Source organism: Rosa chinensis, chromosome 4 (assembly GCF_002994745.2).
Source record: "Rosa chinensis cultivar Old Blush chromosome 4, RchiOBHm-V2, whole genome shotgun sequence".
NCBI classification, from domain to species: Eukaryota; Viridiplantae; Streptophyta; class Magnoliopsida; order Rosales; family Rosaceae; genus Rosa; species Rosa chinensis.
In genome coordinates this window covers 63,768,242-63,792,007 of record NC_037091.1, presented here as the reverse complement: position 1 = coordinate 63,792,007, position 23,766 = coordinate 63,768,242, and the positions used below count along the sequence as shown (strand labels likewise).

The 23,766-nt window shown below is 38.3% G+C and overlaps 5 protein-coding genes and 1 pseudogene across 8 annotated transcripts; 2 read left to right on the top strand and 4 right to left on the bottom strand.

Moving 5' to 3' along the window:
• Nucleotides 1–237: 237 nt before the first annotated feature.
• On the top strand, nucleotides 238–5,486 carry LOC112196825 (RNA demethylase ALKBH10B). Of its 3 annotated transcripts, XM_024337292.2 has the most exons (9): nucleotides 238–1,440; nucleotides 1,994–2,119; nucleotides 2,235–2,332; nucleotides 2,428–2,545; nucleotides 3,525–3,647; nucleotides 3,769–3,881; nucleotides 3,962–4,116; nucleotides 4,522–4,982; nucleotides 5,064–5,486. In XM_024337292.2, the coding sequence occupies exons 1-9, from the start codon at nucleotides 864–866 to the stop codon at nucleotides 5,237–5,239; spliced, it is 1,947 nt and encodes a 648-aa protein (XP_024193060.1). In that variant the 5' UTR covers nucleotides 238–863; the 3' UTR covers nucleotides 5,240–5,486. The 3 variants fall into 3 exon arrangements, with proteins under 3 accessions (XP_024193060.1, XP_024193057.1, XP_024193059.1); XM_024337289.2 differs by having other exon boundaries at nucleotides 239–1,440; nucleotides 4,522–5,486; XM_024337291.2 differs by having other exon boundaries at nucleotides 241–1,440; nucleotides 3,528–3,647; nucleotides 4,522–5,486.
• Nucleotides 5,487–5,636: 150 nt separating this feature from the next.
• On the top strand, nucleotides 5,637–8,659 carry LOC112196826. 2 transcript variants are annotated; one of them, XM_024337293.2, is made up of 7 exons: nucleotides 5,637–5,992; nucleotides 6,101–6,176; nucleotides 6,458–6,530; nucleotides 6,639–6,734; nucleotides 6,948–6,998; nucleotides 7,280–7,645; nucleotides 7,794–8,654. In XM_024337293.2, the coding sequence occupies exons 1-7, from the start codon at nucleotides 5,797–5,799 to the stop codon at nucleotides 8,103–8,105; spliced, it is 1,170 nt and encodes a 389-aa protein (XP_024193061.1). In that variant the 5' UTR covers nucleotides 5,637–5,796; the 3' UTR covers nucleotides 8,106–8,654. The 2 variants fall into 2 exon arrangements, with proteins under 2 accessions (XP_024193061.1, XP_024193062.1); XM_024337294.2 differs by lacking the exon at nucleotides 6,948–6,998 and having other exon boundaries at nucleotides 7,794–8,659.
• Nucleotides 8,177–9,805, bottom strand: LOC112196827 (purple acid phosphatase 4). Its single transcript, XM_040518828.1, has 7 exons — nucleotides 9,598–9,805; nucleotides 9,359–9,515; nucleotides 9,144–9,239; nucleotides 8,930–9,057; nucleotides 8,712–8,840; nucleotides 8,530–8,597; nucleotides 8,177–8,453 (listed from the first exon to the last, which is right to left on the bottom strand). The coding sequence occupies exons 1-7, from the start codon at nucleotides 9,778–9,780 to the stop codon at nucleotides 8,177–8,179; spliced, it is 1,038 nt and encodes a 345-aa protein (XP_040374762.1). The 5' UTR covers nucleotides 9,781–9,805.
• Nucleotides 9,806–10,050: 245 nt separating this feature from the next.
• On the bottom strand, nucleotides 10,051–14,688 carry LOC121052886 (annotated as a pseudogene).
• A 1,288-nt stretch (nucleotides 14,689–15,976) lies between these two features.
• On the bottom strand, nucleotides 15,977–18,723 carry LOC112196824 (purple acid phosphatase 4). Its single transcript, XM_024337288.2, has 6 exons — nucleotides 18,267–18,723; nucleotides 17,363–17,519; nucleotides 17,095–17,202; nucleotides 16,862–16,989; nucleotides 16,532–16,728; nucleotides 15,977–16,445 (listed from the first exon to the last, which is right to left on the bottom strand). Exons 1-6 carry the CDS (start codon nucleotides 18,486–18,488, stop codon nucleotides 16,223–16,225), a joined length of 1,035 nt encoding a protein of 344 aa, XP_024193056.1. The 5' UTR covers nucleotides 18,489–18,723; the 3' UTR covers nucleotides 15,977–16,222.
• Nucleotides 18,724–20,755: 2,032 nt separating this feature from the next.
• Nucleotides 20,756–22,760, bottom strand: LOC112199753 (purple acid phosphatase 3). Its single transcript, XM_040519056.1, has 6 exons — nucleotides 22,292–22,760; nucleotides 22,040–22,196; nucleotides 21,815–21,925; nucleotides 21,521–21,645; nucleotides 21,160–21,356; nucleotides 20,756–21,058 (listed from the first exon to the last, which is right to left on the bottom strand). The coding sequence occupies exons 1-6, from the start codon at nucleotides 22,523–22,525 to the stop codon at nucleotides 20,845–20,847; spliced, it is 1,038 nt and encodes a 345-aa protein (XP_040374990.1). The 5' UTR covers nucleotides 22,526–22,760; the 3' UTR covers nucleotides 20,756–20,844.
• Nucleotides 22,761–23,766: the final 1,006 nt, after the last annotated feature.

Genomic DNA, 23,766 nt, shown 5'->3' with positions numbered 1-23,766 from the left:
GATGAAAAGCCTAGAGCAGTGATGACTCTGGGTCACGGAAATTAAGCTAGCTTTTTTCCAAATGAGTGTAAAATCCAAAACCCTCATCCATTCCAATTCCACGGGGACTAAACTCAGGAAAAACCCTAAATTAGAAAAAGACACAAACACCCCCAAATTCAAGAATATGCTATCTTGGTCCCCTTTCCCTGCCCTCACCTCAAGTTAGAGAGAGAGAGAGCAGAGAGAGTGAGAGAGGGTTTCACAGCCACCATTTAAGACCCTATAACAATATACCAAATGCGTGCTCAATAAGCCAATTCTTCACCTTACACAAAATCACTCCACACACGCGCTCTATTTTTCTTGCCAAACCCTAGATCTTACACTCATCTTTTTTATATATAGAAAACCCCATCCCAGTCTCTACGCCACTGAGACTTTCAAACCCCAACAACAACAACAAATGGATACATGAATTCAAACGCAGACTCACCCTTTTTCGATCTCACTTTCAATTCCCCACAAGCCCCTTTTTTTCCAGATCTGACTTGAGACCTAAACCCACCAAAGCTCCGAGCTTTCACCCCAATTCAGCTTCAAATTTCCACAATTTTGCACGATCGCTGCGGAATTTGAACAACATAAGAGAAACCCATTTCAGGTTTTGCATCGTTTCTTAGAAATTCCCACTCTTTGTTATCGTAAATGTGGTAAAATCGAAGAAAGTTTGAGTCTTTAAGCCGGTTCCTGCTAGATTCTGGGTTTTATTTGGTGGGATCTGCTTGAATTTATAACGTAGCCGTTGTTGGGTTTTTTGGGTGTAGAAGATAGCGACGAATGCTTTATATGTGCTAGTACTGAATCTTGTGTAGTGGGTTCTAATGACAATGCCATCGGGGAATGTGGTTTTATCCGACAAAATGCAGTATCCTAGTGGCGCCGCCGGCGAGATCCACCAGCAGCCTCTTCGGCAGTGGTTCCCGGATGAACGTGACGGGTTCATCTCGTGGCTGCGGGGTGAGTTTGCAGCGGCCAATGCGATAATTGACTCGCTCTGCCACCATTTGCGTGCAGTGGGTGAGCCGAGTGAGTATGACATGGTGATCGGGAGTATTCAGCAGAGGAGGTGCAATTGGACCCCGGTGCTTCATATGCAGCAGTACTTTTCCGTGGCGGAGGTGATATATGCGCTGCAGCAGGTTGCGTGGAGGAAGCAGCAGAGGTACCATGAGCCAGTGAAAATGGGGAACAAGGAGTATAAGAGGTCGAATTCTGGTGTGGGGTTTAAGCCGAGAAGTGAGCCTGTCAAGGAATGGCATAATGCTAGTGTAGAGTATCGTAGTTATGAGGGGAGTGGTTTGGAGAAAGTGGGGAGCGAGATACGTGAGGAAGTCAAGCCTGGTGGAGAGGCGGGGAAAGTGGATGATAAGGGGGTGGCGCCGGCTGCAGAGAAGAAAGGTAGTCTTTTGGGTTTATGATTTGTGACTTGATGCTCATATATATGTTTACGTTATGCTTGTTTGATGGTAATGAAGTCAAGACATTAGAGCTTAATAAAAATGGTAATGTGCTAGGTTACTAGGTTAAGAAGTTTTTAACATTTAAAATTCATAACATGTGCCCTGATAAGGGAAGAGTAGTGCCACCTGAAAATGGCTCATTTGGGACTAGGAAAGTGATGAGAATAATCCACCATTCTGAATGAAGTCTGCATTCACTGAGGGTAAATGTGCTGTCTTGAAAGTTGTACAAGTGTAGTAGCCAGTTTCTTGGTATCTCAATGTGTCCCGGTCTTTACTTGACAATTAGATTATGATAAGATGTCTAATGGAGGTTAACCTACTATAAAGAACTATTATTACCTTCCTGTTTCATGTATGCATACACGTGCATATTCATATTATATGCATGTATGTTGTGCACTGGATCATTGATTCTGAGTTGTAGAAATTAAGAAAGATGTTTATTTAATGCGTTACTGTTATATTCTTCTTTATGGTTCCTCGGACAGGTGCTCCTACAAAACCTCATGAATATATCAGCTCAAGGAGTTCAGGGAATTCTCAAGGGGCGATATCTGGCAATTCAGAATCTGAAGACGTGGTGGTAAATGAAGGATGCACTTCAAGTTCTAAAGGTTATACACCTTGCCATTTTCTTCATATTGTTGTCATAGTATGTGCTTTGCATCATCCATCATGATTTGGATTTCAATTCAATATCTGGGTTATGTGATTTTTTTTTTTTTTCAGAGAATGAATCACATTCTACCCAAATTCAGAATGAGAAGCAGAACCTTTCCCTCATTCCAAAATCTTTTGTTGGTAACGAGACATTTGAAGGAAAAACGGTAGTTACTTCATCGTATACCACCTTTCTAACTTCAAGTTGGTTCAGAATCAGTAGAACTTGTTTGGGGGATCCTAATAATTTTCTTTTGATTAGGTTAATGTGGTTGATGGACTGAAATTGTATGAAGAGTTTCTTGGTGACACTGAAGTCACAAAACTAGTTTCTTTGGTAAATGATTTGAGGGCTGCGGGAAAAAGAGGACAATTTCAAGGCAAGTTTACATATCCATTTTGTTTATAAATACACCACAGATGGGAAAAATGGTATTTAGTGGTCGATGCCGGTACTCAACATAATCAGCTGTGTAAATGTCATGAAACTTACTGTCTTGAAAGACCCTGATTCTCACTCCATCGACTTTCAGAATGACAAGCACAAACTTTGTCTCATTCCAAAAACTGTTGTTGGCAACAAGATATCTGATGAAAAAACGGTAGTTACTTCATAGGATAAGATCTTTCTAACTTGAAGTTGGTTCAGAGTCACTGGATTTTTTGTGGGAAACATATCATTTTCTTTTATCTTACTAACGTCACCATCATCAATACATGCTATGCAATTGTACGTTTTTTAAACTTTTTGTCTTTCTTTTAGTGCTAGTTTCTGTCTGTATCTTAGTCATTTACCTTTTAATATAAGTAGTCTTCGGTTCTAGGTGTATCCAGTAGTTTATGATGTATGTATTCATACTTCATGCAACCTAAATCTCACTCTAATTAGTTAAAACTTCATACTTCCATATATTATGATTTCCTTTTATCCTTACAAGACTGAATATTTGGCTGTTTGATTATGGCCATTAGTTTTCTTGTCCAAGTTTTATGTAGTGGCTACGAGGATGTATCTGCCTTTCAAATTTAACCGCGTACTGTATAATTTAATGCACTTGTTTCCTTAATTATATTATTTCTTGGAAATTCCATATACCTTTTTCAATGCGATCTAGAAGATTTTTGGTTCTTTTCCCATTGAAACTTTTTAAGCAAAGAAAAAGAAAGAGGAAAATAAGTGTACTAGCAATGATGCCATCATAACTTTTATTTTTTATTTTTTTATTTTTTGCATTACATTTCTTTTTTGGCACTTTTGGTCTCTGTTATCAAGCTAGGGTATGGTGTTAACGTCTAACAAAGTTTGGTAATTTTTGTATTCTTTCAATAATGTTGGCCCTTTTTTTTTTTTTTGAGAAGCAGGTCAAACATATGTGGTCTCAAAGAGGCCCATGAAGGGACATGGAAGAGAGATGATTCAATTGGGAATCCCTATTGCAGATGCACCACAAGAAGATGAAATATCTGCAGGAATCTCCAAAGGCATGTTCCAATTTGCAATTATCTTTTGATGGAAAAATTGGACTTCTATTTTACAAACTCACATTCTATATAAGTTCCATGTCTAATTTTTTTTCTTTCCCTTTTTAAATGAAATCTGTAGATCGGAGGATGGAAGCCATCCCCCCCTTGCTGCAGGATGTTATCGATCGCCTAGTTGGGATGCAAGTTTTGACTGTGAAGCCAGACTCCTGTATCATTGATTTCTTTAATGAGGTTAATATTGTACATTTCCCTTTGATATATTAAGAGTTCCATTTGTTTAGAAATCAAAATTTTGTGATGATTGTTTGTAGGGTGATCATTCACATCCTCACATGTGGCCATCATGGTTTGGAAGGCCTGTTTGCGTCCTGTTTCTCACCGAATGTGGCATGACTTTTGGGAGAGTATTAGGAATAGAACATCCTGGGGATTATCGAGGCTCTCTCAGACTTTCTCTTACACCTGGGTACTTTTTCTGACTGCTATCTTCTGATAATTAACGCCCCCCACACCAAAAAAAAGAAAGAAAAGAGTTCTTCTGAAGTTTGGGACCACATACATTAGTAATGATTACAGTAGTTATTCCAGCAGAACGTATTTTACCTTGTTGCTTCTGCTTTCTGTAAGTTTTAGAGTTGCATAATTCAAGATCATGACATAGTTAAGCCTGAATTCTTTTGTTATTTAATCTGTGAATGGTGGGCTCAAAGGAGTTCTCCTCCATAAAAGCTGGAGTAACATGTTAATTGTGGTGAATATAACATCAAAAATTTACATGGCTATACACATTACGTTATCCTGTCTTGTAGACTTCTCAGTTTTGTTTTAGATCAACTGTAATTAATTCTTCATTTTATTCATGACACTGCAGATCCCTCCTTTTGCTGCAAGGAAAATCAGCAGACTATGCAAAACATGCAATTCCTTCCATCCGGAAGCAACGTATACTCGTCACTTTCACAAAGTCTCAACCAAGGAAATCCTTTCCAACTGACAGTCAGCGTCTTCCTTCATCTGGTCCCAGCCAGTCACCCTACTGGAGTCCACCACCAAGTAGATCTCCAAACCACATCCGCCATCCTGTTGGTCCCAAGCACTATGCAGCAGTTTCAACAACTGGTGTATTGCCTGCACCACCTAATCGTCCCCAACTTCCACCTCCAAATGGCATCCAGCCTTTGTTTGTGGCTGCCCCTGTTGGACCAGCCATGCCTTTCCCTGCTCCAGTTGTCATCCCACCTGGTTCGCCTGGATGGGTAGCAGCTCCTAGGCACCCTCCACCTCGGATGCCTCTCCCGGGCACTGGAGTTTTCCTTCCTCCCCCAGGGTCAGGTAGTTCATCAGCTCCTGCTCAACAGTTTCCAAGTTCTGCAACAGAAATGAACCTCACTGTTGAGACTGCTTCTTCAACAGAGAAAGACAATGGGACTGGAAAATCAAATCATGCAAGTGCTTCTCCTAAAGCAAAGTTGGATGGGAAATCTCAAAGGCAAGACTGCAATGGAAATGTGGATGCAACTGGCAGTGGAAGAGGAACAGTGAAGCAAGAGCAACAGCAGAACTCTAACAATCCGGCTGGAGCAGTTTAGGACCAGAGTGAGAGAAACAGAGAGAGAGAGAGGGTAGGCTGCAAACTGCAATGAGTTGGAAGCAAATGTAAAGAGCGGCAAGATTCAAGACCTAAAGATCATACTAGCAAGAGGAACAGGCGGAAAAAGGAACTTTTGAGTTCTCTTTGGATTCCCTTGTCCTCTTTTCTTTCTTTTTTCTTGTCTTGTTATATCAAACTCTTACTCTAGGTGCAAAAGCACATTCTTAAATCACCATCTTTTGGCTCTTCTATCTTGTTCGGAAATTTTGATGTTTCTTTGCTTTCGATTCTCAACACATTTCTATCTTGAACGTACCCTTGACCACTGTGAATACAATCGTACAAGATGGAGTCAAGTTTCAACTGTGTGAGCTTTCCACTATAACACTCAACATGTTCGAGAATGGCCCATGCCGCCTATAAATTGTAGTCTCAAAATAGGATGGTAATCGTATGCGCTTCAAACTCGAGTCTCAGCAGAGCAAAATGTATATAACAAACTAACTAGTTGGCTTCGTCTCCCACACTTCGAGTCTGTGTCACTGTTTGACCTTAATGGCATACCCAGAAGAAGAACATCCTCGGCTTCTTCTCCACAACTTCCTTTCTGTCCAGGAATGCAAGGAACTGGAATATATACACAAAAGCAATTGCACTGTGGGTTACAGACCCAATGTCTTCTCAACAACTCTTTCACATCTCATAGCCACCAACTGTGCCCATCTCATCATGCCCTTCGTCCCCATCAGAGGTAAAACTGAAACAGACCCACCAGGCCACTGCTTTGTAAAGTTTGGTTTCTTTCTGATTGTTTATGGTTTTTTATTTTTTTTATCATGGGTGTGCGATTGACTGACAGAGAGGTTGAAGGAGAAGGTAGAGGAATTCTTTGGCTGCGAGTATGAACTCTTTGTTGAATTCACCGGTTTGATCAGGTAACCTCTCTCCGATTGAATTGCGATCAAGAATCTTAAGAAAAGAATTGAACTTGAAAATATTGTTCTTAAGCAGATTGTTTGTGTTTTATGTTTGTAATTGATTTGTTGATGTTAAAGAAAGTAGTTTTCAATACTATGAAGCTTCTCCATGAATTGCTTACTTTCTGGGCTGCCAATACATCTTAACTGTCTCTTCAAAATGGTGTCTTGGAGTCACTTTCAGTCATCTTTCCGACTACACTATGTGATGATACTTTTCAATTTTCGTCGTATATCAGCTGGAGTAGAGGATCAACCATTGGGTGGCATAGTGATGACAACAGGCCCTATCTCAAACAGCGTGACTTTGCGGTGTGTATACAATTTTGTGAAAATATTCCTTTTTGTTGCAATTGCATCTGTTCGTAATGTTTTTTTTCTAGTTTTTCAGCTGATACTTTTCGTTCTATGTTGTAAAAGGCGGTTTGTTATTTGAACAATTACGGGGATGATTTCAAAGGTGGACTTTTTCACTTCCAGGATGGGGATCTAACAACTATTGTTCCATCAAGTGGGGTAAGTGAAACTTTTAGAAGAAGGTTTTCCAGTTTCTCTATGCATGCATTGGAATCAACAACATTGAGATTCACTTAGGTGCAAAATTAACTACCGGTTTAAATATGTATTTGGAAAGAAAAACTATTTGGGTGACGTGTATTATCAATTGGCTTACTGTCCTGTTCGTTTCAACTTTGGATGAGAACTCATGAACTACTGGATGTTTATCAGGATGTTGTGATATACACGGCTGACAGCCGCAACACTCATTCTGTTGATGAGGTAGATTCAGCTCTCACTCTCCTTCTGATGTGTCTTTAGTGGGGCAAAGAATGTGATTCTCCCATTATGAAGTGAACAATTTGATCTTTTTCTACGTTGATTGAACACCTGGTGGCCTTCCATCATGTTCGGTGAAAAGTTGGGATGTTACTCATTCTGTTTTGTTGTTTTTGCGGTCCTGACATGCAAAACTTGCAGTCTGGAATGACAGTAACTATATTTTCTTTGATAGTATCAGGGTCCATGTATGCTTTGTTTCTGATGCTCATATCACTACACAGATTACTGATGGGGAAAGACTCACAATGGCATTATGGTTCAGTCGTGATGCAGCCCATGATGAAGATGCTAAACTTATTTCGCTTCTCTCACAGACCCCGTTACGAGATAATGGTCCGGAACTATGGCTACCTTTGCCAGCATCGAGTAATATGTACTGGTTTTCACCAGAACAAGCTTCGTCCCATGATCAGTTGGGATTTGATATATGCTGTGCAAGGCTGCATGTTCTTGGATATGATGTAGTATACTCTGAAGACAAGATCTCCTGTTCAAATATTTCTGAGTTACAGATGGAGAAGTTGCGATTAGCAAGGGGAGATGAGTTGTTTGACTATGAGTTTGTCAACATCTTGCATGCACTTCAGGTAGTGTAACCAATGCCAACTAACTACATTTTCTGTCGATGTTTAGGATAAAAGATGAAAGGAAATAATGCAAAGTATGTTTTAAAACTCGAGCAATGGGGACCCTTCGCCGTGTTATTTAACCTGCTTTGCTCGTCATATGAAACAGGTAGTGCAATTCTACCGTTGGAAAGCTTCTGATCTGAAATCTAGCAAAGTAGAAGATAGCAATAAGGTGGTACTCTTATTGCAATCACAGCGGGAGAAATCTCTCTGCCTCAAGTCTTTATTTCTGAAGGATCCTCATCTAGCAGAGTCTGTATTTTCTGCTGAGAGTGCAAAACATTCTAATTGGGACCATTTTACGGTTGCAGTTGCTATGTGGGAAGATTATGCTCACAGGTTACATAAAGAACTGGTAATGTGCTTACCTCACTGGAAAACACATCAATCTATATTTCATGTATTTGATGACAAGTAATACATTTATACTGGAGAACTAAATCCCCAATTATTCAGTAGTTTATGATATCGCTTCCAGCTAGATATGAGTTATACAACTCTTCCTTCATACATCAGAGCTTTTCTTCCAAGCATTGGAAACCTATGCGTGGCTGAGTTGACCTCTTTGGATTTTCTCCATTTGTGCAAAACATTGCCAGAGACATCATAGAATTGTATATCAGCGCGGGTTTTAGTCATTTGTACTGACATAAAACCTTGGCCGTCGTAATACAGCTTCAATTCTCTTGGATCCCACCACTTTATATCACCTCTCCATGCCTTGGAGCCACCTCCACTGGTAAAAAACTCAATTTTACTGCAGTAACTACCAAACCCACGTCAATTTTGTATTTTACAGAAGAATATCTAGTTTGATGTGGGAATTATGTGTACAGATTTACCTGTCCGGATCACTGATGTGTTGCAAGCAATGGTCATGTCCGTTTATATAAAAATCTATTTTGTTTGCCTAAACACGCGTGAAAGAAAGAAAGCAAACATTGAAATAATGAAATTAGTAAGACCTAAATTGCAAGATTCTTTTAAGTAATGGAACATTTGTTTTGATCAATTAAGGGATTACCTTAAGGACTGGGAGAAGGTGGGTTACAAGATCAGTGGTGTTACCATGATGTCCTGCACTTCTAATTGTATGGTGACCGATCACAATTTTCCATTTTGCACGGGAATTTTTCAGTGTTACATCCAGATCCTATGTTATATATATTAATCACATACCCCAAAATAACAATAATGTAGTCGCTGGAAATTGGTTAAAAAAAATGTAATAGTGTTGCAGACCTTCAGGAGTTTTGGAAGGTAATCCTCTCGAGGAAGCACACCTCTCCAGTCATAGACATGCTCCTTTGGATTTGTAAAGTAGTCATCCACAAATGGGGTTGTGTCCACGAAGAAAAACTCTGCGATTGCTGCATAAAAAAAGTGAGACTAATCAACTGTCAAGAACAATTTGATTAATGTGAAATACATATATAGTGATAGTGAGTAGTGTTACCTGAATATATAATGAACAATGGCCTGGAGCAAAACCATCTACGGTCAATTTTTAGTTGTGCTAAAGCATCACCCCTATAGTCATGGTTGCCCAACACTGCATGCCATGCACCCCATTCAAGTACGTGCAGTCAAGGTTTACCGACTTGAACAACAAGATTAAGATTGTATTTTAATATTAAAAATGTTGTAATTAAATTAATTAGTATATATTACCAATGTACCAAGGTATATGTAAGCTTGGGGCAGTGTATATGTTGGAAAATGACTCATTGAAGGCTGGATCATCCGGCCCTGTCAAGCCATCATCGTAGAAATTGTCGCCGGTGGAGATGACGAAGTTTGTCTGTGCTTTCTCTCCAATTATTCCCATCTACACTTAGATTTGCAAGCTCGTTCAAAATTACTGGCTTCATAGTATATCATTGAAGTTGGTGAAAGTTAAAATATTGAACCTGGGTAGCGACTTTAGATTGGTTGTAGAGTCCTCGTCTTCCCCAATCTCCAACGACCAAGAAACTCAGAGACCCATCTGCATTTGCTTGCTGTTGAAAAGGTTGAAGATCAGCTTTAGCAACCAAACAAAGTGAGAGGCAAGCCGTGAGGATCAAGAATTGAGGAAATGAGAAACGCTGCATGGTTCTGTTGGAATTAGAAGAGTACAAAGAAGCCATGAGGTTGATGGAATTTGCTGAATATATAGCTCTGCAGTATTAGACAGTTACCAGAATTATAAGTAAACTTTCATTTATTAAAAGCAACAGAAAATCACATCCGATCAGATCTTCTAGATTCTAATTTGCATGAACTGCATTAATTATACCACCATCTCTTTTTCCTTTTTAGATCTCCTATTATTAATTCTCTTCAATATTTCATGCAATTTTTGCTGCAAAGTAATATATACATCATACTGGGAATTGTAATCCCTAATTATACAATAGTTTATGAAAACTTAATTACTCATATCAGTAAAACGTTTCCTTCATGCCTTGGAACCACCTCCACTGGTAAAAAAACTCAATTTTACTGCAGTAACAACCAAACCCACATCAATTCGTGTAATTTAGGTAAGAATTTCTAGTTAGATATATGAACACCCAAATGGCTAAATTGCAAAATTCTTTTGGCTAATCGAACATTTGTTACCTTCAGGATTGGGAGAATTTGGGTTACAATTTCAGTGGTGTTACCATGATGCCCCTGCACTTGTAATGTAAGGTGACCGACCACAAGTTTCCTGCAGTACGTGGTATTTTTCAGTGTTGAGTTCAGACTCTATACATATAATATGTGCCCCAAAGAACAGAAATGTATATTAGTGTTGCACACCTCCAGGAGATCTAAAAAGTAATCCTCTTGAGGGAGCACGCCTCTCCAGTCCCCTTCGGATTTGTTAAGCAGTCATCTACAAATGATGTTGTGTCCACAAAGAAAAACTCCGAATACTGCATAAAAAGGAATTTGAATTAATCAAATGGTATACAAGATTGAGTAATGAATCCACCACCTGTGATGATTCGATATATTAATTTCTGGCATATATTGCATGTAGTGATTAGTGAGTAGTGATGTTACATTGTTGCCAGCGTACATAACGTAGAATGGCCTTAAGCAAATCCAAGGAAGGCTAATGTCTTCTTGTGCTGATGCATCACCCCTATAATAATCATGGTATCCTATTCCTAACACTGCATGCACCCCGATTAATCATGCAATTAGTTCGATCAGTCGATCGATCAAGCATGCATGTTTCACTGACTTGAACAACATTTTTAAGATAGCATCTCTTTATCCAAAGCATGCATGAAGTAGATTAAGGAATTAGTATAGATTACCAAGGTAATATACTGTCTGTAATCTTGGGGCAGTATAGATGTTGAAAAATGATTCATTAAAGGCTGGATCATCGTTCCCTGTCACACCATCTTCGTAAAAGTTGTCTCCAGTCGAGATGACAAAGTGTGCGTCTTCTCTCTCCGATTATTCCCGTCTACAGTATATGTATTCGCAAGTGAATAAGTTCAAAATTACTGGCTTCATACACTGATAGTTAAACATCAAATTTTGATGAGAATTGATTGATTAAACCAAATAACTATCGCATGCATATGAATATAGAATCTAGCTAATAGCCTAGTCAAAACAACCAGTCCCATGAAGCAGATGGGGTTGTTGGGGATGGTTAGAGATAATGTAAAGCAAATCATGTACGTGGTGGTTGGTTCTGGATGAGCGCTATCTGTGTTACGTGTTGCTATTAAACTAAGTTAGTATTCACGGAATATGCCTGGAATTATACGTACCCTTTCAAATCAAACAACTTGCTTGCTTGCACAGTTGTTACGTTTCGTTGATTCCATTTTGCTAATCAACAGATGATATATGAACAATCACACACCAATCAATTATATAGGGAGAACTCTTGGGTGAAGCCGGCGGGTCGTTTTTGGTGAGTGCCCGCGCATCTTAATATGCATGTCACATTAAACGTTTGACTTACCATCTAAGAATCGTAATTTTCAGTTTTTCACCACACAATAAAATAGCATTAGTTTTGAGTGGTGATGACACGACCGACCCTCCTTAGTTTCTCTCATCAACAGTGCCTCGATGAAAAGGCGTTCCGTGGACAATGATCATGCATTCGCCTTCAAACTTTTGGCAGCCTAAAACTAATATTAAACAAAAAAAGAAATGAGAGGATATTAATCCCTAAAATTCATTCATTCGGTGTTACATGCGGATATTTGAGTGGAACTCTGACCTAGTTATAGATCACTAAGTGGACCAAAATGGAAGTTAATAACGATTGAAAGGACTCCCCCTCAAGGGTCCAACCAAGAATATGCTTCCCATGCGTACAAGGTACAACCATGTTTCTCGTCCAAAATTTGTGGAATGGTCAAAGAATGCAAGTCACATATTTCTACTGGAAATCTTATAAAATCTTGGAGTCTATTTTCTTAAAGAAAAAAAAAGCTTTGGCCCAGAAGACACTACTACAATAACATGATTTAAGGACACCTAAATAGTGTCCTTAAATATATACAAGGTTTAAAGAGTCCTCTATTCTGGTGTCATTGTAAGTCATATACAAGGACACCGGAAAAGAGTCATCTTTTCCCTTCTAGGACACTTAAACTGTGTCCTTAAAAGTCCAAATCAAGTGTCCTCGTATCCAATAGAGGACACTTAAATTGTGTTCTCATATCAGGAAAAATGTGTCCTCTTTACTTTACTAGGACACCTAAACCGTGTCCTTAAAATCTAAAAATAAGAGTCCTTATACCCAATAGAGGACACATAAAATTTGTTCTCATATAAAGAATTTGTGTCTTCTTTACCTTATTATATATGAATGTATGGGAGAATTATAATCCGTACTTAATTACTTATTCATATAATTATCAATCATTTGATGAAAATTCGTACATCATATGATGTATGGGAGAATTATAATCCCTACTTAATTACTTATTCATGTAATAAGCTACCTACGACATATGAGCTCAATAACGTACTCTTCCTTTTTTTTTATGAACCTCGACGAAATGAGGATAATTTATTGAATAAAAAATAAATACAGAGAGGGGGAACTACACCAAACCTCTCGACAACATCAACAGAAACGGAAATTAGGAAGACCCATTTGGTCCCGGTTAAAAAAACTATGAATGATAGGCGGAGCCAAATCCCACCAAACTAAACCTGAAGAAGTAGTTCCAAAATTTGCTAGTGCGTCTGCAGCTTGATTCCCTTCACGAAATATATGAGTAGAACGAAATTGCATTTGAGAAATACGATGCAAACAATTACTCCATTCCACATGAAGTTGCCAAGGTACAAGATGAGGAGATCGTAGAAAATTGAGAACCAGTGTAGAGTCCACTTCCAACCATATGAATTTCCAATCTCGGACCCATGCTAATTCTATTGGTTTAATAACCGCCATGACCTCGGCTGCAATAGAACTAGGCATATCCAAATTAGAGCAAAAGGCACGCAAAACAACACCTTTATAATCCCGAAACAAGCCACCATAACCTGCTCTTCCTTCATACACGTGTACACGTGCACCATTGTTTTTCTTTTAAGCATAGATAAACTTTCTATGCGTGACCGAGTCTAGGACCTTGGATTTGCTCCAATTGTGCAAAACCTTGCCAGAGACATCATAAAATTGTATATCAGCGTTGGTTTTAGTTATTTTGGCCGACAAAAAACCTTGGCCGTCGTAGTACAGCTTCAATTCTCTTGGATCCCAGGGATCTATATCACCTCTCCATCCCAATATGATTAATGTGTAAATTTACGTGATTACTGATCGGATAGTGGATTTCACCTGCATAACCGATATGGAATGATCTATAGCAAAACCATCTACTGTCAATGCGTTTGAGGAGTGGATTCAGTTGTGCTAGAACGTTACCACGATAGTCATGGTTACCCAATACTGGAACAAATTGTTAATCATGCAGTATAATTTGCAGTCAGCTAGATCCTTAATGATGTTTTACTGGTTAGTTAAATAGGATTATAATTTAAATATATGCTACGATCGATACCACTGAACCAATATGGTTTCTTTAAGCTTTGGGCATTGCAGATGTTGGAGAATGATTCTTTAAAAGCTGGATCATAAACGCCTTTCAAACCATCGTCGTAGAAATTGTCACCGGCCGGTGGAGAAAACAAGGTCTATGTTTTCTTTGTTCGCGATTAATCCCATCTACAGTCATATATACATGCACAAGTAAGTTCAAACTTATTGATGATTTAATCAAGCATTAACTAAAGTTGGAGAAATTTCAATTATTAGTTTATAAACCAAATCACCATCAAGTACTGCATATATGAAACTAATATCTACTTGCTAATAGCCTAGCTAGTCAAAACAACCAGTCCCAAAATCAGACGAGGTTGACGGGCATGGTTTGAGATTGATAATGAAAGCATATGATCGATCATGTGGTGGTTGTTAAACGATGGAAGCCAAGTATATCTGTATGTATAGAGAGACACTAAGATAGTCTAATATCTAGGTAAAATTTTACACCATCATATATAATTTAAAGAGAAATGAAGCTAGTGTGATTAAAATGATATCTGGGTAGCAAGCTAGCAGGTAGAACCTGGGCTGCAACTTGAGATTGGTTGTAGAGTCCTCGTCTGCTCCAATCTCCAACAACGAAGAATTTCAGAGACCCTTCGTCGTTTGTTTGCTGTTGCAAACGTTGAAACTCAGCTTTGGCAACCAAACAAAGTGAGAGACAAGCCGTGAGGATCATGAACTGACGTCGGAAGGATAAAAGCTGCATGGTTTTGTTGGAATTCGAAAAGTACAAAGAAGCCACGAGTTTGAAGGAGTTCGCTGAAGAGCTACCTAGCCTAATTGTGTGGCTACATATATGTATACCTTGCTCTGCAGTATTAGCCGGTTACTAGAATTATAAGTAATTAATCTTTATTTATTAAAAGCAACACAAATTACAAAATCAAATCAGATCAGATCTTCTAGACTTTAAATCTGCATGAACCTCTCTCTCTTTTTTCAAAATCTCACACTATTTATTCTCTAATTCATTCTCACTCACATTAATTACTTGAAGGCAAATCATTTTCTGGTTGGGAATGCTATGTACAACCGCATGGGTGTGGCTGGATGATCCAGACTCACTGTCCTATCAGACACTACACGTGTGTTTGCATTTACCAAGCAACATAAACATATTTCTTCAATGGAAATATTTCCAATTTTGCCCCTTTTGCGTTCTCGATTACATAACACACCACATTAAAGCTCTCTCTCTCTCTCTCTCTCTCTGGCTGGGCATGCAGAGGCCCCTTTCTCCTCTTCTCTCTCCTACCCGAATAATCTGTTCTCTCTCATCTGCAACTGGATTCATAGAGAAAGTGGAAACGACTTCCATGTTCATCAATGGAAACTTAGTACGCATCTCCACGATTCCTCAGCTCTAAATACACCTCTAATTGATGTTTCAATTCTCGATCTGGGTTTCTTTTCATACGATTCGCCTTTGTCAATCTTCCACTACACTATTCGATTACGTTCAATTCCAATTTTTTTTGACAAATGTTACATCTTTTTTGTCTGTCTCGGGAAAATTTTGTTGCTGTCAGATCAAACTTTTGATGGGTTTCAAGCCATGTTTCTATTACAACAACATTAGAGCATACTCAGATTGGATTCTTGGGTTTTAAGTTTTGTGGTTTATGCCTGGGCTATTGGGACCTCGTTATAGCTCAGAGGGTGTGGCCAATTTCAAGAATTGCTGACCTGGGTTTGGCTTGGATTGTTATGAGCAGCTGAGAGTTGAGGTTTCTTCATTTTTTGGATCAATATAGTGAATAGAGAGTTTGGAGGATCTGTGGTTGGGTGAGAATTGTTCTATGGTGAGAGACAGAACAAGAAGCCGGTAGTATACCCCTTTTCTGGTGGTATACCGTATTGTTTGAGTTGTCAGTTGTGTAGCTTCATATAAGATAAAATTGTAAATATACATAAGTACAATATCAAAAGAAGACATAATGATCGTATCTAGAGACTAGTTCTCTGTTAATAATATCGAGACCTTGAAGATAAAATTTCATCGATCAACACGGTTGAGTGTACCAAATTTTTTTTGAGTTGAGTTCACTGTCATGACTTCAAGAGTACGTAAAATGCTTTATTAATACATGCACAACCTAGGTTTACACTAAAATTAGAGATTTCCCCGTATATGCAAGCTTGAATCACATTCATGAATCATCTTATTCCAAGCCTTCATTTTCATTTGGTGATGATCAATTGAATCTCATCATGCATACGTAACAAATGTGGTTTATTCATATCATAACATATGAACCGAAAGAATTAGCATTGAGCAGAATTCGTAGGGAAGATTATATAGATTATGGAAATTGGAATCAGAAATTACATTTTCTAGCTTGGCCCCTTAAAAATGATATTTAAGACTTTCCGGGATATATAGAAATCAATCACTGCCATGGGGGCCTCCGATCCTTCTACCATCCTTATTAGAATATACAATCTCACTTGCTTGAGCTCCATCTCTACATATACATGGTAGTAGAGTAAAGGTCCTTTGATGTGCCCCATTTGTGCAACACATTACCAAAAACATCATAGAATGCAATATCTACTTGGCTTGGAGTGATTTGCACTGACATGAAACCCTGTCCGTCGTAATACAGCTTTATTTCACTTGGATCGTACGGCATTACAACGCCCCTCCATGCCTTCGATCCACCACCACTCGTTAGAAATTGAATCGGTCTGCAACAAGAAATGTTTCAAATTAATTCCACGCATAGTTTGTTTAATTAGCTTAATTAATAACAACCAAATGAAGTATAGTATACCTGTTGGGAGTACTGACGTGTTGTAAGCAATGGTCGTGCCCATTGATGTAAAGATCAACATCGTTGGCCTCAAGAATTGGGAGAAGCTGTGATACAAGCTCTGGAGTGTCACCATGTTGTCCAGCACTTCTAATTCCATGGTGACCAACCACGATCTTCCACTTCGCGTTCGATTCTTTTAGCGTTGAATCCACGTCCTGTAACAAACCCATAACATACTCAGTTTCAAAACATAAATTGCTCCCTAAATTATAACCAAGCTAGATGTGTTAATTAAGTAACTAGAAAGTAAGTGCATGTCTTGGGTACTCTACTACCATGTAAGTTTACCTTGAGAATATTTGAGAGGTACTCATTTCTGGGTAATATGCCACTCCAGTCGTAGACATGGTCCTCTGGGTCAGTGAAGTATTTGTCTGCAAAGGGAGTTGTGTCCACGAAGAAAAACTCGGCAATTTCTGCACCCCAAAGATACATAGAAAATTCATTAACAAGACTAATTATCTGTTTAGTACAGGACTAGTTGCTTAATTTAATTATAAGCTAGACGTGTGGATTGATACCTGCATCAACTATGAAGGATCTCATGCAAAGCCATCTGCCATCCAATCCAGTCAGGACAGGACTTAATTGGGCCTCAACATTACCCCTATAATCATGATTACCCAAAACTGCAATAATTTATTGTAGAAACGATAATTAGATTAACTTTAAATAATCACCAAAAATTTGCTTTTTCCTCTCTTAATTATGCGTCTCAACGTACATATGAGGTCCACCGGCCAATTACAATATGTCTAATCACCAAGATTTTGGGATTTGTGGATATACCATTGTACCATTGCTTTTGCAAGCTAGGGGCTGTGTAGATCTTGGAAAACGACTCTTCAAAGGCCGGATCGTCGATGCCCGTCAACCCATCATCGTAAAAGTTATCGCCGGTGGATATTACAAAATCGATATCCAACTTCTCTCCAATTACTCCCATCTACAAACAAATTTTAATTTGCAGGGAATTAGTATTACCTAAATTTACTAGTGAGACATAGTTAAGAGTTAAAACTTGAAAAAGCAGAAGGTAATACAGTGGAAAACATGATTGTTGCTTTAGAATAGTGCAAGCCTGCAAAACCTTTGATGAGGAAGAGACCTGAGAATTGTCTATACAACATTACAACCAGGAACCATATACCAGCTGTGGGCCTGTGGTTGGGTCCTGAGTCCATACATGATACAACCACCAAATTTTGGTGGGTCATTCCGGCCAATCCGATCAAATGTCTCTCCCTAAGTTGATTTTTTTTTTTTTTTTTTTAAGCAGTGGATGAATTAATATTTGAAGAGTGCTAATAATCCGAAGTGTTTCATTATTTTGGAATGAAGAATTAGCCAAGATGAATTATTATACAATTGTGGCTCCACATAAAGAGTTGTCTTCAAGCGTTAATAATATCACTGTCTTGGAATAATATGGGAGAGCATAAGGAATCTGCTTGGAATTATTCCCATAAACAAAAAAAGGAAAGAAAAAAAAAGAGTATAGGAGATGTATCGACTCGCTGGGGAATGGGGGGGATGGATACAAATACTGGTTGGACAAAGCAAAGATCGAAAAGAGAAGTAAATATTTATTCATGAACAGACTCGATCATATAGTCTTGTAGAAATTAAGTATGTATACGTACTAATAGAAAATGGTTACGTAGCTAACTAGGTAAGCTGGTAACGTACGTACCTGAAGAGCAACTCGGGATTGATTGTAAGTTCCTCTTCTTCCCCAATCTCCAACGACCAAGAAGCTCAGAGATCCGTCGGCTTTGGCGGAAGCGTGTTGCAGCCGGCGTAGCTCATGATCTGCATCTGCTGCACAAGAGGATAAGCTGCAGCAGCTTACAAGTACAAGAAACAGAGCAGAGAAGAACAGAAGGTTTGCATTCATGGTCGACTTGTTTTCCATGGCTAGCCAAGCCAGGAACAAGTTTAGGCAGGGAAGAGAGTAGTAGAGAGAAATGTAGAGAATGAGATAAAGGAGCTGGGGTAGCTCCGAAGCAAAGAAAGCAAGGCAACCTCTTTATATATGTGCCCGATCTAGTTGGACTGCAAAAGAATGATAGAGCTAGCACGAGGTTTGTGAGGCTCAGATACATGACATTTACGCTTAATTATACACAAGTGGACAAGACATCTCCACCTCCTTGTCTATGTATAAAGAAAAGCTAGCTAGCTTTAACGCCCAATATATATAATCCAATGGCGCCCCACTCCAACATAGAGATAGAGCCTTACATATCTTGCCACGCATGCTAAAGCTCATCCTAGACGTTATATATTGTGTGTTGTTTGTGAACTTCATTATGTATATTCTACCATGGATAATCTTAATTACGCCTAGCTAGCTGGAACTTACAGACACTGGAATGTACGTGGATTTTTCTTACTTAATGATTGAGTAGAAGGTTCGGTTGTATAATCATTTTCCAGTTCCGTCTCATTTCAATGTCAGTTGAGAATAATTCCGTTTAAGTGATCGATAAGACATTAAAGCTCACAAACAATACTTGAATTAATTTTCAGTCAATAGACACTTGCTTTGTGACCAAAATAAATTTTCCGTGAAATTGTTCAAACAAATATCTGTGTATTTGATGAAAAATTTGATAAATATCCATGATGTGAATCATGCCATTTATTATTGTTTTACAAAATGACAAGTAGAGAGATACTAATGTGTGAATAAGAAGACGATCAAGGGAAGCATGGGGCGTGCAAATTAATTAAAATGACAGAGGGGCTGACATCCACAATACGTGGAGCATGGAATCCTTCTACTTTAGAATTCGTGTCATCCACAGTATTCATATCCATACTTAATCTTCAAAAACAACAAAATGCTTATACATATATATATATATATATATATATATAAATCTATAAATATATATGCTCACATGCAGGATATGGTTTATGATTGATATCCAAAATTTTGTGTGTTCAAATAATTCTGATTTTCCATAGCTAGCGTATCAGCATCAGCATGTATCATACAAGCATCCACTCAACTATGAATTGTTATCTATAATTTGTGTATGTATATATTATCAAGTTTCTGCAAATGATCGATGTGATATGCGTAACGTTTTCCACTAGCCAAACTTTTTTTTAGGTGGATTAATTCACTTTTTAGAGAAAATTCTGGTAACCTCGCGGTTTCTCTTAGCTTAGCCAGCCACTGTTTTGAATCAAAAGCAAATAAAGCTACTTGTTGACGTAGTTGTGGCTAATAATTATGAATGAAAAGCTGATTTATTGAATAAAAGAATAAAGTTGGGACACGTAAAAAAGTCATGTCCCTTTTTTCCATCTTTACTTCTTTGTCAAAAAGCAAAAAAAAAATATAATCTTGTGAGAAATGAAATTCAATAATTAATCTTCAGACAATGGTCATACTATTATTATCGGGCTCATTGTCTCTAGTCTCAATAGAACTCGATTGAAACGCCTTCTCCATGCCGGATGCTCCCGATTTCTTATCTCTATCTAACTTTATTCAACCAAAGATACTACTACAAAAAAAACACACTAAGAAACTATATGTATTCTACTTTTTGTCACATGTATTTGTTTGTTTACTATATATAATATATGAAAGACATGGTTGGCATGGGTATCGATGGAGTACATATCATCAGCATTATTTGGTTCGGACTAGCTAAGCTACCACCCCCAGTTATTATCTGCCTCAGTGGCTACCTATACATGTATATATCATGAATGTCGCTATCGTATGCGATGTTATGTTATGTGATATGATTATTTATTTATTCCTTCATTGAACCTGTCGATTGATAATCTTAATTTGATTGCCATAAAAAAAAATTAAAAAAAAATCCTTAATTTGATCGATATGTCAAGTGAAGTTTAGGCTTATTTGGACTATCAAAGAATGACAATCATTGATCAATGCAACAAAATCATATATGTATTATACTAGGCATTTAAGAGTAGGTCAAAATTCATTACGTTTGCTTCACATGCACAGTGGGGGTTTAAACCTTAAGATATGAGAGTCTGTTCACTTCCATTAATTTGCCTGTAGTCAGCTGTCGTTGAATTGAAAGTTGAACTCTTACACCGCGGACCTTATAATTAATTGGTGGTGGTTCAACGGGACCTTGGTTAGGAAGCGGTATTTCCATAACCTAAACTTTATTCATTAAAAAAAAATCAGCAGAAACTAGTCAATTATATCCATTTCTTTTACAAAAACCTGTACACTATTGTTAAGAGGGTCTAGGCATGTACATTCTTTCTAATTAGAAAGCGGAGTGAAGCTGCTTATTGAGCTTCCATGTATGCAAAATCCTGCCTAAAACGTCATAAAACACGATAAGAGCATCCGATCGGGTCAAGTTCACAGACATGAAACCTTGACCATCATGGAAGAACTTCATGGCCTCACTATTGTATTCCTTAATATCACCCCTCCATGCTTTCGAACCCGCTCCGCTTGTGAAATACTGAATCGGACTGCAAGAATTACATCCATCGATCCCAAATGTTAATCATACTTAAGAGACACTAACAGTGTTGTTTACATTTTTGAGGTTTCCCTGTATTAGTTAGTGTACCTATTGAGGCTGCTAATGTGCTGCAGGCAGTGGTCATGTCCATTTATGTACATATCAACATTATGAGCCTTGAGTATTGGCAAGAGGTGCCTCACCAGCTCCTGTGTCTCGCCGTGATGTCCAGCACTTCTGATTGTATGGTGACCAATCACTATCTTCCACTTGGCACTCGACTTCCTCAATGCTACATTTAAATCCTTGTTAATCAAATGTTGCATATATTAGCATAATGTTGTCCTTGAAGTTTTATGTGTGGGTATTTGAATATAAAAGCAATATATATAGGAATCATAAACATTTTATGATCTTAGGGTAGAAATTAACAAAAAAGTTGCCCCGGCTATGGCCGGATATAATTCACCTTTAGAAGGTTGGTAATGTAAGCTCCATGGGGAGACACACCGCTCCAATCATATTGATGCTTTTTGTCAGTTATGTATTTGGTCGCAAATGGAGTAGTGTCCACGAAAAAAAATTCTGCAATTTCTGCACAATTTTGCATTATAGAAGTGTAAGGTAAAGATTCGTTAATCATCACTGTTTGATGAACGAGTACGTTCTAACTTGTAACTTGGAAGGAAACTTGGGAAATATTTCTTTATAGATACACAAGGTCTATGCATGGTATTAATTACAATGAGCTATATGCATTTACCTGCAGCATTGACAATAAAAGATCTCAGGCAAAGCCATCGACTATCAATCTTTCGGAGGGCAGGGCTCAATTGTGCCTCTGTATTACCCCTATAGTCATGATTTCCTAAAACTGCATGTACCCATAAACATAGAAAGATATAAGAAATCTTTAATCTGATAATGAGGAAGCGATTAATGTTCTTAATGTTTTTCAGTAATTAATTACTACTAGTCACGTACTCACCACTATACCACTGTTTTTGCAGGCTCTTAGCTGTGTAAATGTTTTTAAAGGAATCCAAAAATGCAAGATCATTTACCCCCTTTAATCCATCCCCATAGAAATTATCTCCCGTCGATATCACAAAATCTATATCCAACTTTTCTCCAATCCTTCCCATCTGTCTTGCATACCAAGAAACATGAAGACCTTATCAGTAGCGAATTAATAACTACTGAAACATACGTACCGATTTTTAGTTTTGAAAATCTTGACCTGCCAAGCAACTTTGGATTGGTTATAGAACCCTCTTCTGCCCCAATCTCCAACCACCAGAAATCTAATCGAGCCATCATCTTTCGGTGCGTGTTCAAACCTCTGAAGCTCTGCAAAACTAGAGCTGATCTCCGAAGAAATGCAATAAAGTAACACAACCAAAACCAAATGAAGGCGTGAAGCTCTGGTTCTTTCATAACTAAGACAAGCCATGGCTAAGTTGCTAAGTATCATGGCTTTTCTACGAGACTAGGGTTAATTAGCGAAGAAGGGTAACTAAATTAATAGGAGAAATTTGTTTCAAGGGGGAGGATCCGAAGTGCAGGAAGGATAGATAACTACTGGGTTATTAAGTGAAGACAAATTAATACTAGAAAAAAAAGGTATTAATTTGTCAGATAAATATTTTAAAAGTGATTAATAGAATTAAGAGCCAGATCTGGGATTGTATTTAAGCTTGTATTCATGAGCATGTACATCCTGATCTCTAAGTTTGGGGTGATTCCTTGTTTAGGTCCCCATGCCAGAACGTACAAACATACTGTGGCAGGCCATCTTTCGAGGAGTACTTGCAAGTTGCAACTATTTTAGGAAGCAAATGGTTGGATGTATAACCCATTTAGAATTTTAGGTAAGATAACCAAATACATAGAGTATATCATGCTTTCTAATAGAATTGTCACTTAATCTATTGTAAACCTAATATAATTTGCTATTCCTCGTTTTCAAAATAGAAATAAAGGAATATATTATTATTATTATTATCTTAGCTGAAGCAAATAAGGGCCTTCCTCTTACGTGAATTTATTGAAAAAGTAAGAAGAAAAGTAAGAACTTAGGAGGGGGACCGAACCAAACCTCCCTACAAAAGCAACGAAAAAGAAACAAGCTATCGTAACTAAAATTGAGGAATACACAATTGGTTACTCTGACAACGCGATAAAATAAAAGATGGAGGAGCATTCCACCACACCATATTAGGAGAAGTCGTACCATAATTCGCCAAAGCATTAGCTACTGTAGATACCTCCCACTATGCATGGAGGATTTGCTAAATCACCAAGCATAAGTAACACCCTCTTTGGGACACCCATAAGCCATGGTGAGGCCCAACCGAAACATGCATCCCGTAGCCCTATGTTCAAGCTACGCTGCGGTATCCGGAAGTGGCAAATAAGTCGCCGGGAAGCCACCTTCCCGGCCTTGCCAAGTTGCCTTCAAAAACATGCTTTCTAGATTAGAATAGTGATTTCTACATCCCACATCTAAGAAAATGTAAAGGAGATGGCTTCCTTCACCTATAAGAGGAACTCTCCTCCCACATAAACTCCATCCCATTACATCTCTTGTAATCTCTCTTGGGCCGCAAGGCTCAACACACTAGTTAAACATTCAAGTGGACGTAGTCTCCCGCTAAGGCGGGAGACGAACCACTATACTTCTCGTGTGTGTCTTTCTCTTACTCTCTCTCTCTT

Bases quoted from the DNA above. Each gene is read 5' to 3' on its own strand.
- LOC112199753 (XM_040519056.1), bottom strand. From the start codon at position 22,525: ATGATACTTAGCAACTTAGCCATGGCTTGTCTTAGTTATGAAAGAACC. The intron at 22,197-22,291 runs GTCAAGATTTTC...TATGCAAGACAG, and splicing joins AATCCAAAGTTGCTTGGCAG to ATGGGAAGGATTGGAGAAAA. The intron at 21,926-22,039 runs GTGAGTACGTGA...GGGTACATGCAG, and splicing joins GCAAAAACAGTGGTATAGTG to TTTTAGGAAATCATGACTAT.
- LOC112196824 (XM_024337288.2), bottom strand. From the start codon at position 18,488: ATGGAAAACAAGTCGACCATGAATGCAAACCTTCTGTTCTTCTCTGCT. The intron at 17,203-17,362 runs GTATATCCACAA...AAATTATTGCAG, and splicing joins GCAAAAGCAATGGTACAATG to TTTTGGGTAATCATGATTAT. The intron at 16,446-16,531 runs GTATACTATACT...TTCTTGTTGCAG, and splicing joins CACGTCAGTACTCCCAACAG to ACCGATTCAATTTCTAACGA.
- LOC112196825 (XM_024337289.2), top strand. From the start codon at position 864: ATGACAATGCCATCGGGGAATGTGGTTTTATCCGACAAAATGCAGTAT. The intron at 2,333-2,427 runs GTAGTTACTTCA...TCTTTTGATTAG, and splicing joins AGACATTTGAAGGAAAAACG to GTTAATGTGGTTGATGGACT. The intron at 2,546-3,524 runs GCAAGTTTACAT...TTTTTTGAGAAG, and splicing joins AAAAAGAGGACAATTTCAAG to CAGGTCAAACATATGTGGTC.
- LOC112196827 (XM_040518828.1), bottom strand. From the start codon at position 9,780: ATGCAGCGTTTCTCATTTCCTCAATTCTTGATCCTCACGGCTTGCCTC. The intron at 9,516-9,597 runs GTTCAATATTTT...ATCTAAGTGTAG, and splicing joins AATCTAAAGTCGCTACCCAG to ATGGGAATAATTGGAGAGAA. The intron at 9,058-9,143 runs GTAACACTACTC...TTTTTTATGCAG, and splicing joins ATTGTTCATTATATATTCAG to CAATCGCAGAGTTTTTCTTC.
- LOC112196826 (XM_024337293.2), top strand. From the start codon at position 5,797: ATGGCATACCCAGAAGAAGAACATCCTCGGCTTCTTCTCCACAACTTC. The intron at 5,993-6,100 runs GTAAAACTGAAA...ATTGACTGACAG, and splicing joins GCCCTTCGTCCCCATCAGAG to AGAGGTTGAAGGAGAAGGTA. The intron at 6,177-6,457 runs GTAACCTCTCTC...GTCGTATATCAG, and splicing joins GAATTCACCGGTTTGATCAG to CTGGAGTAGAGGATCAACCA.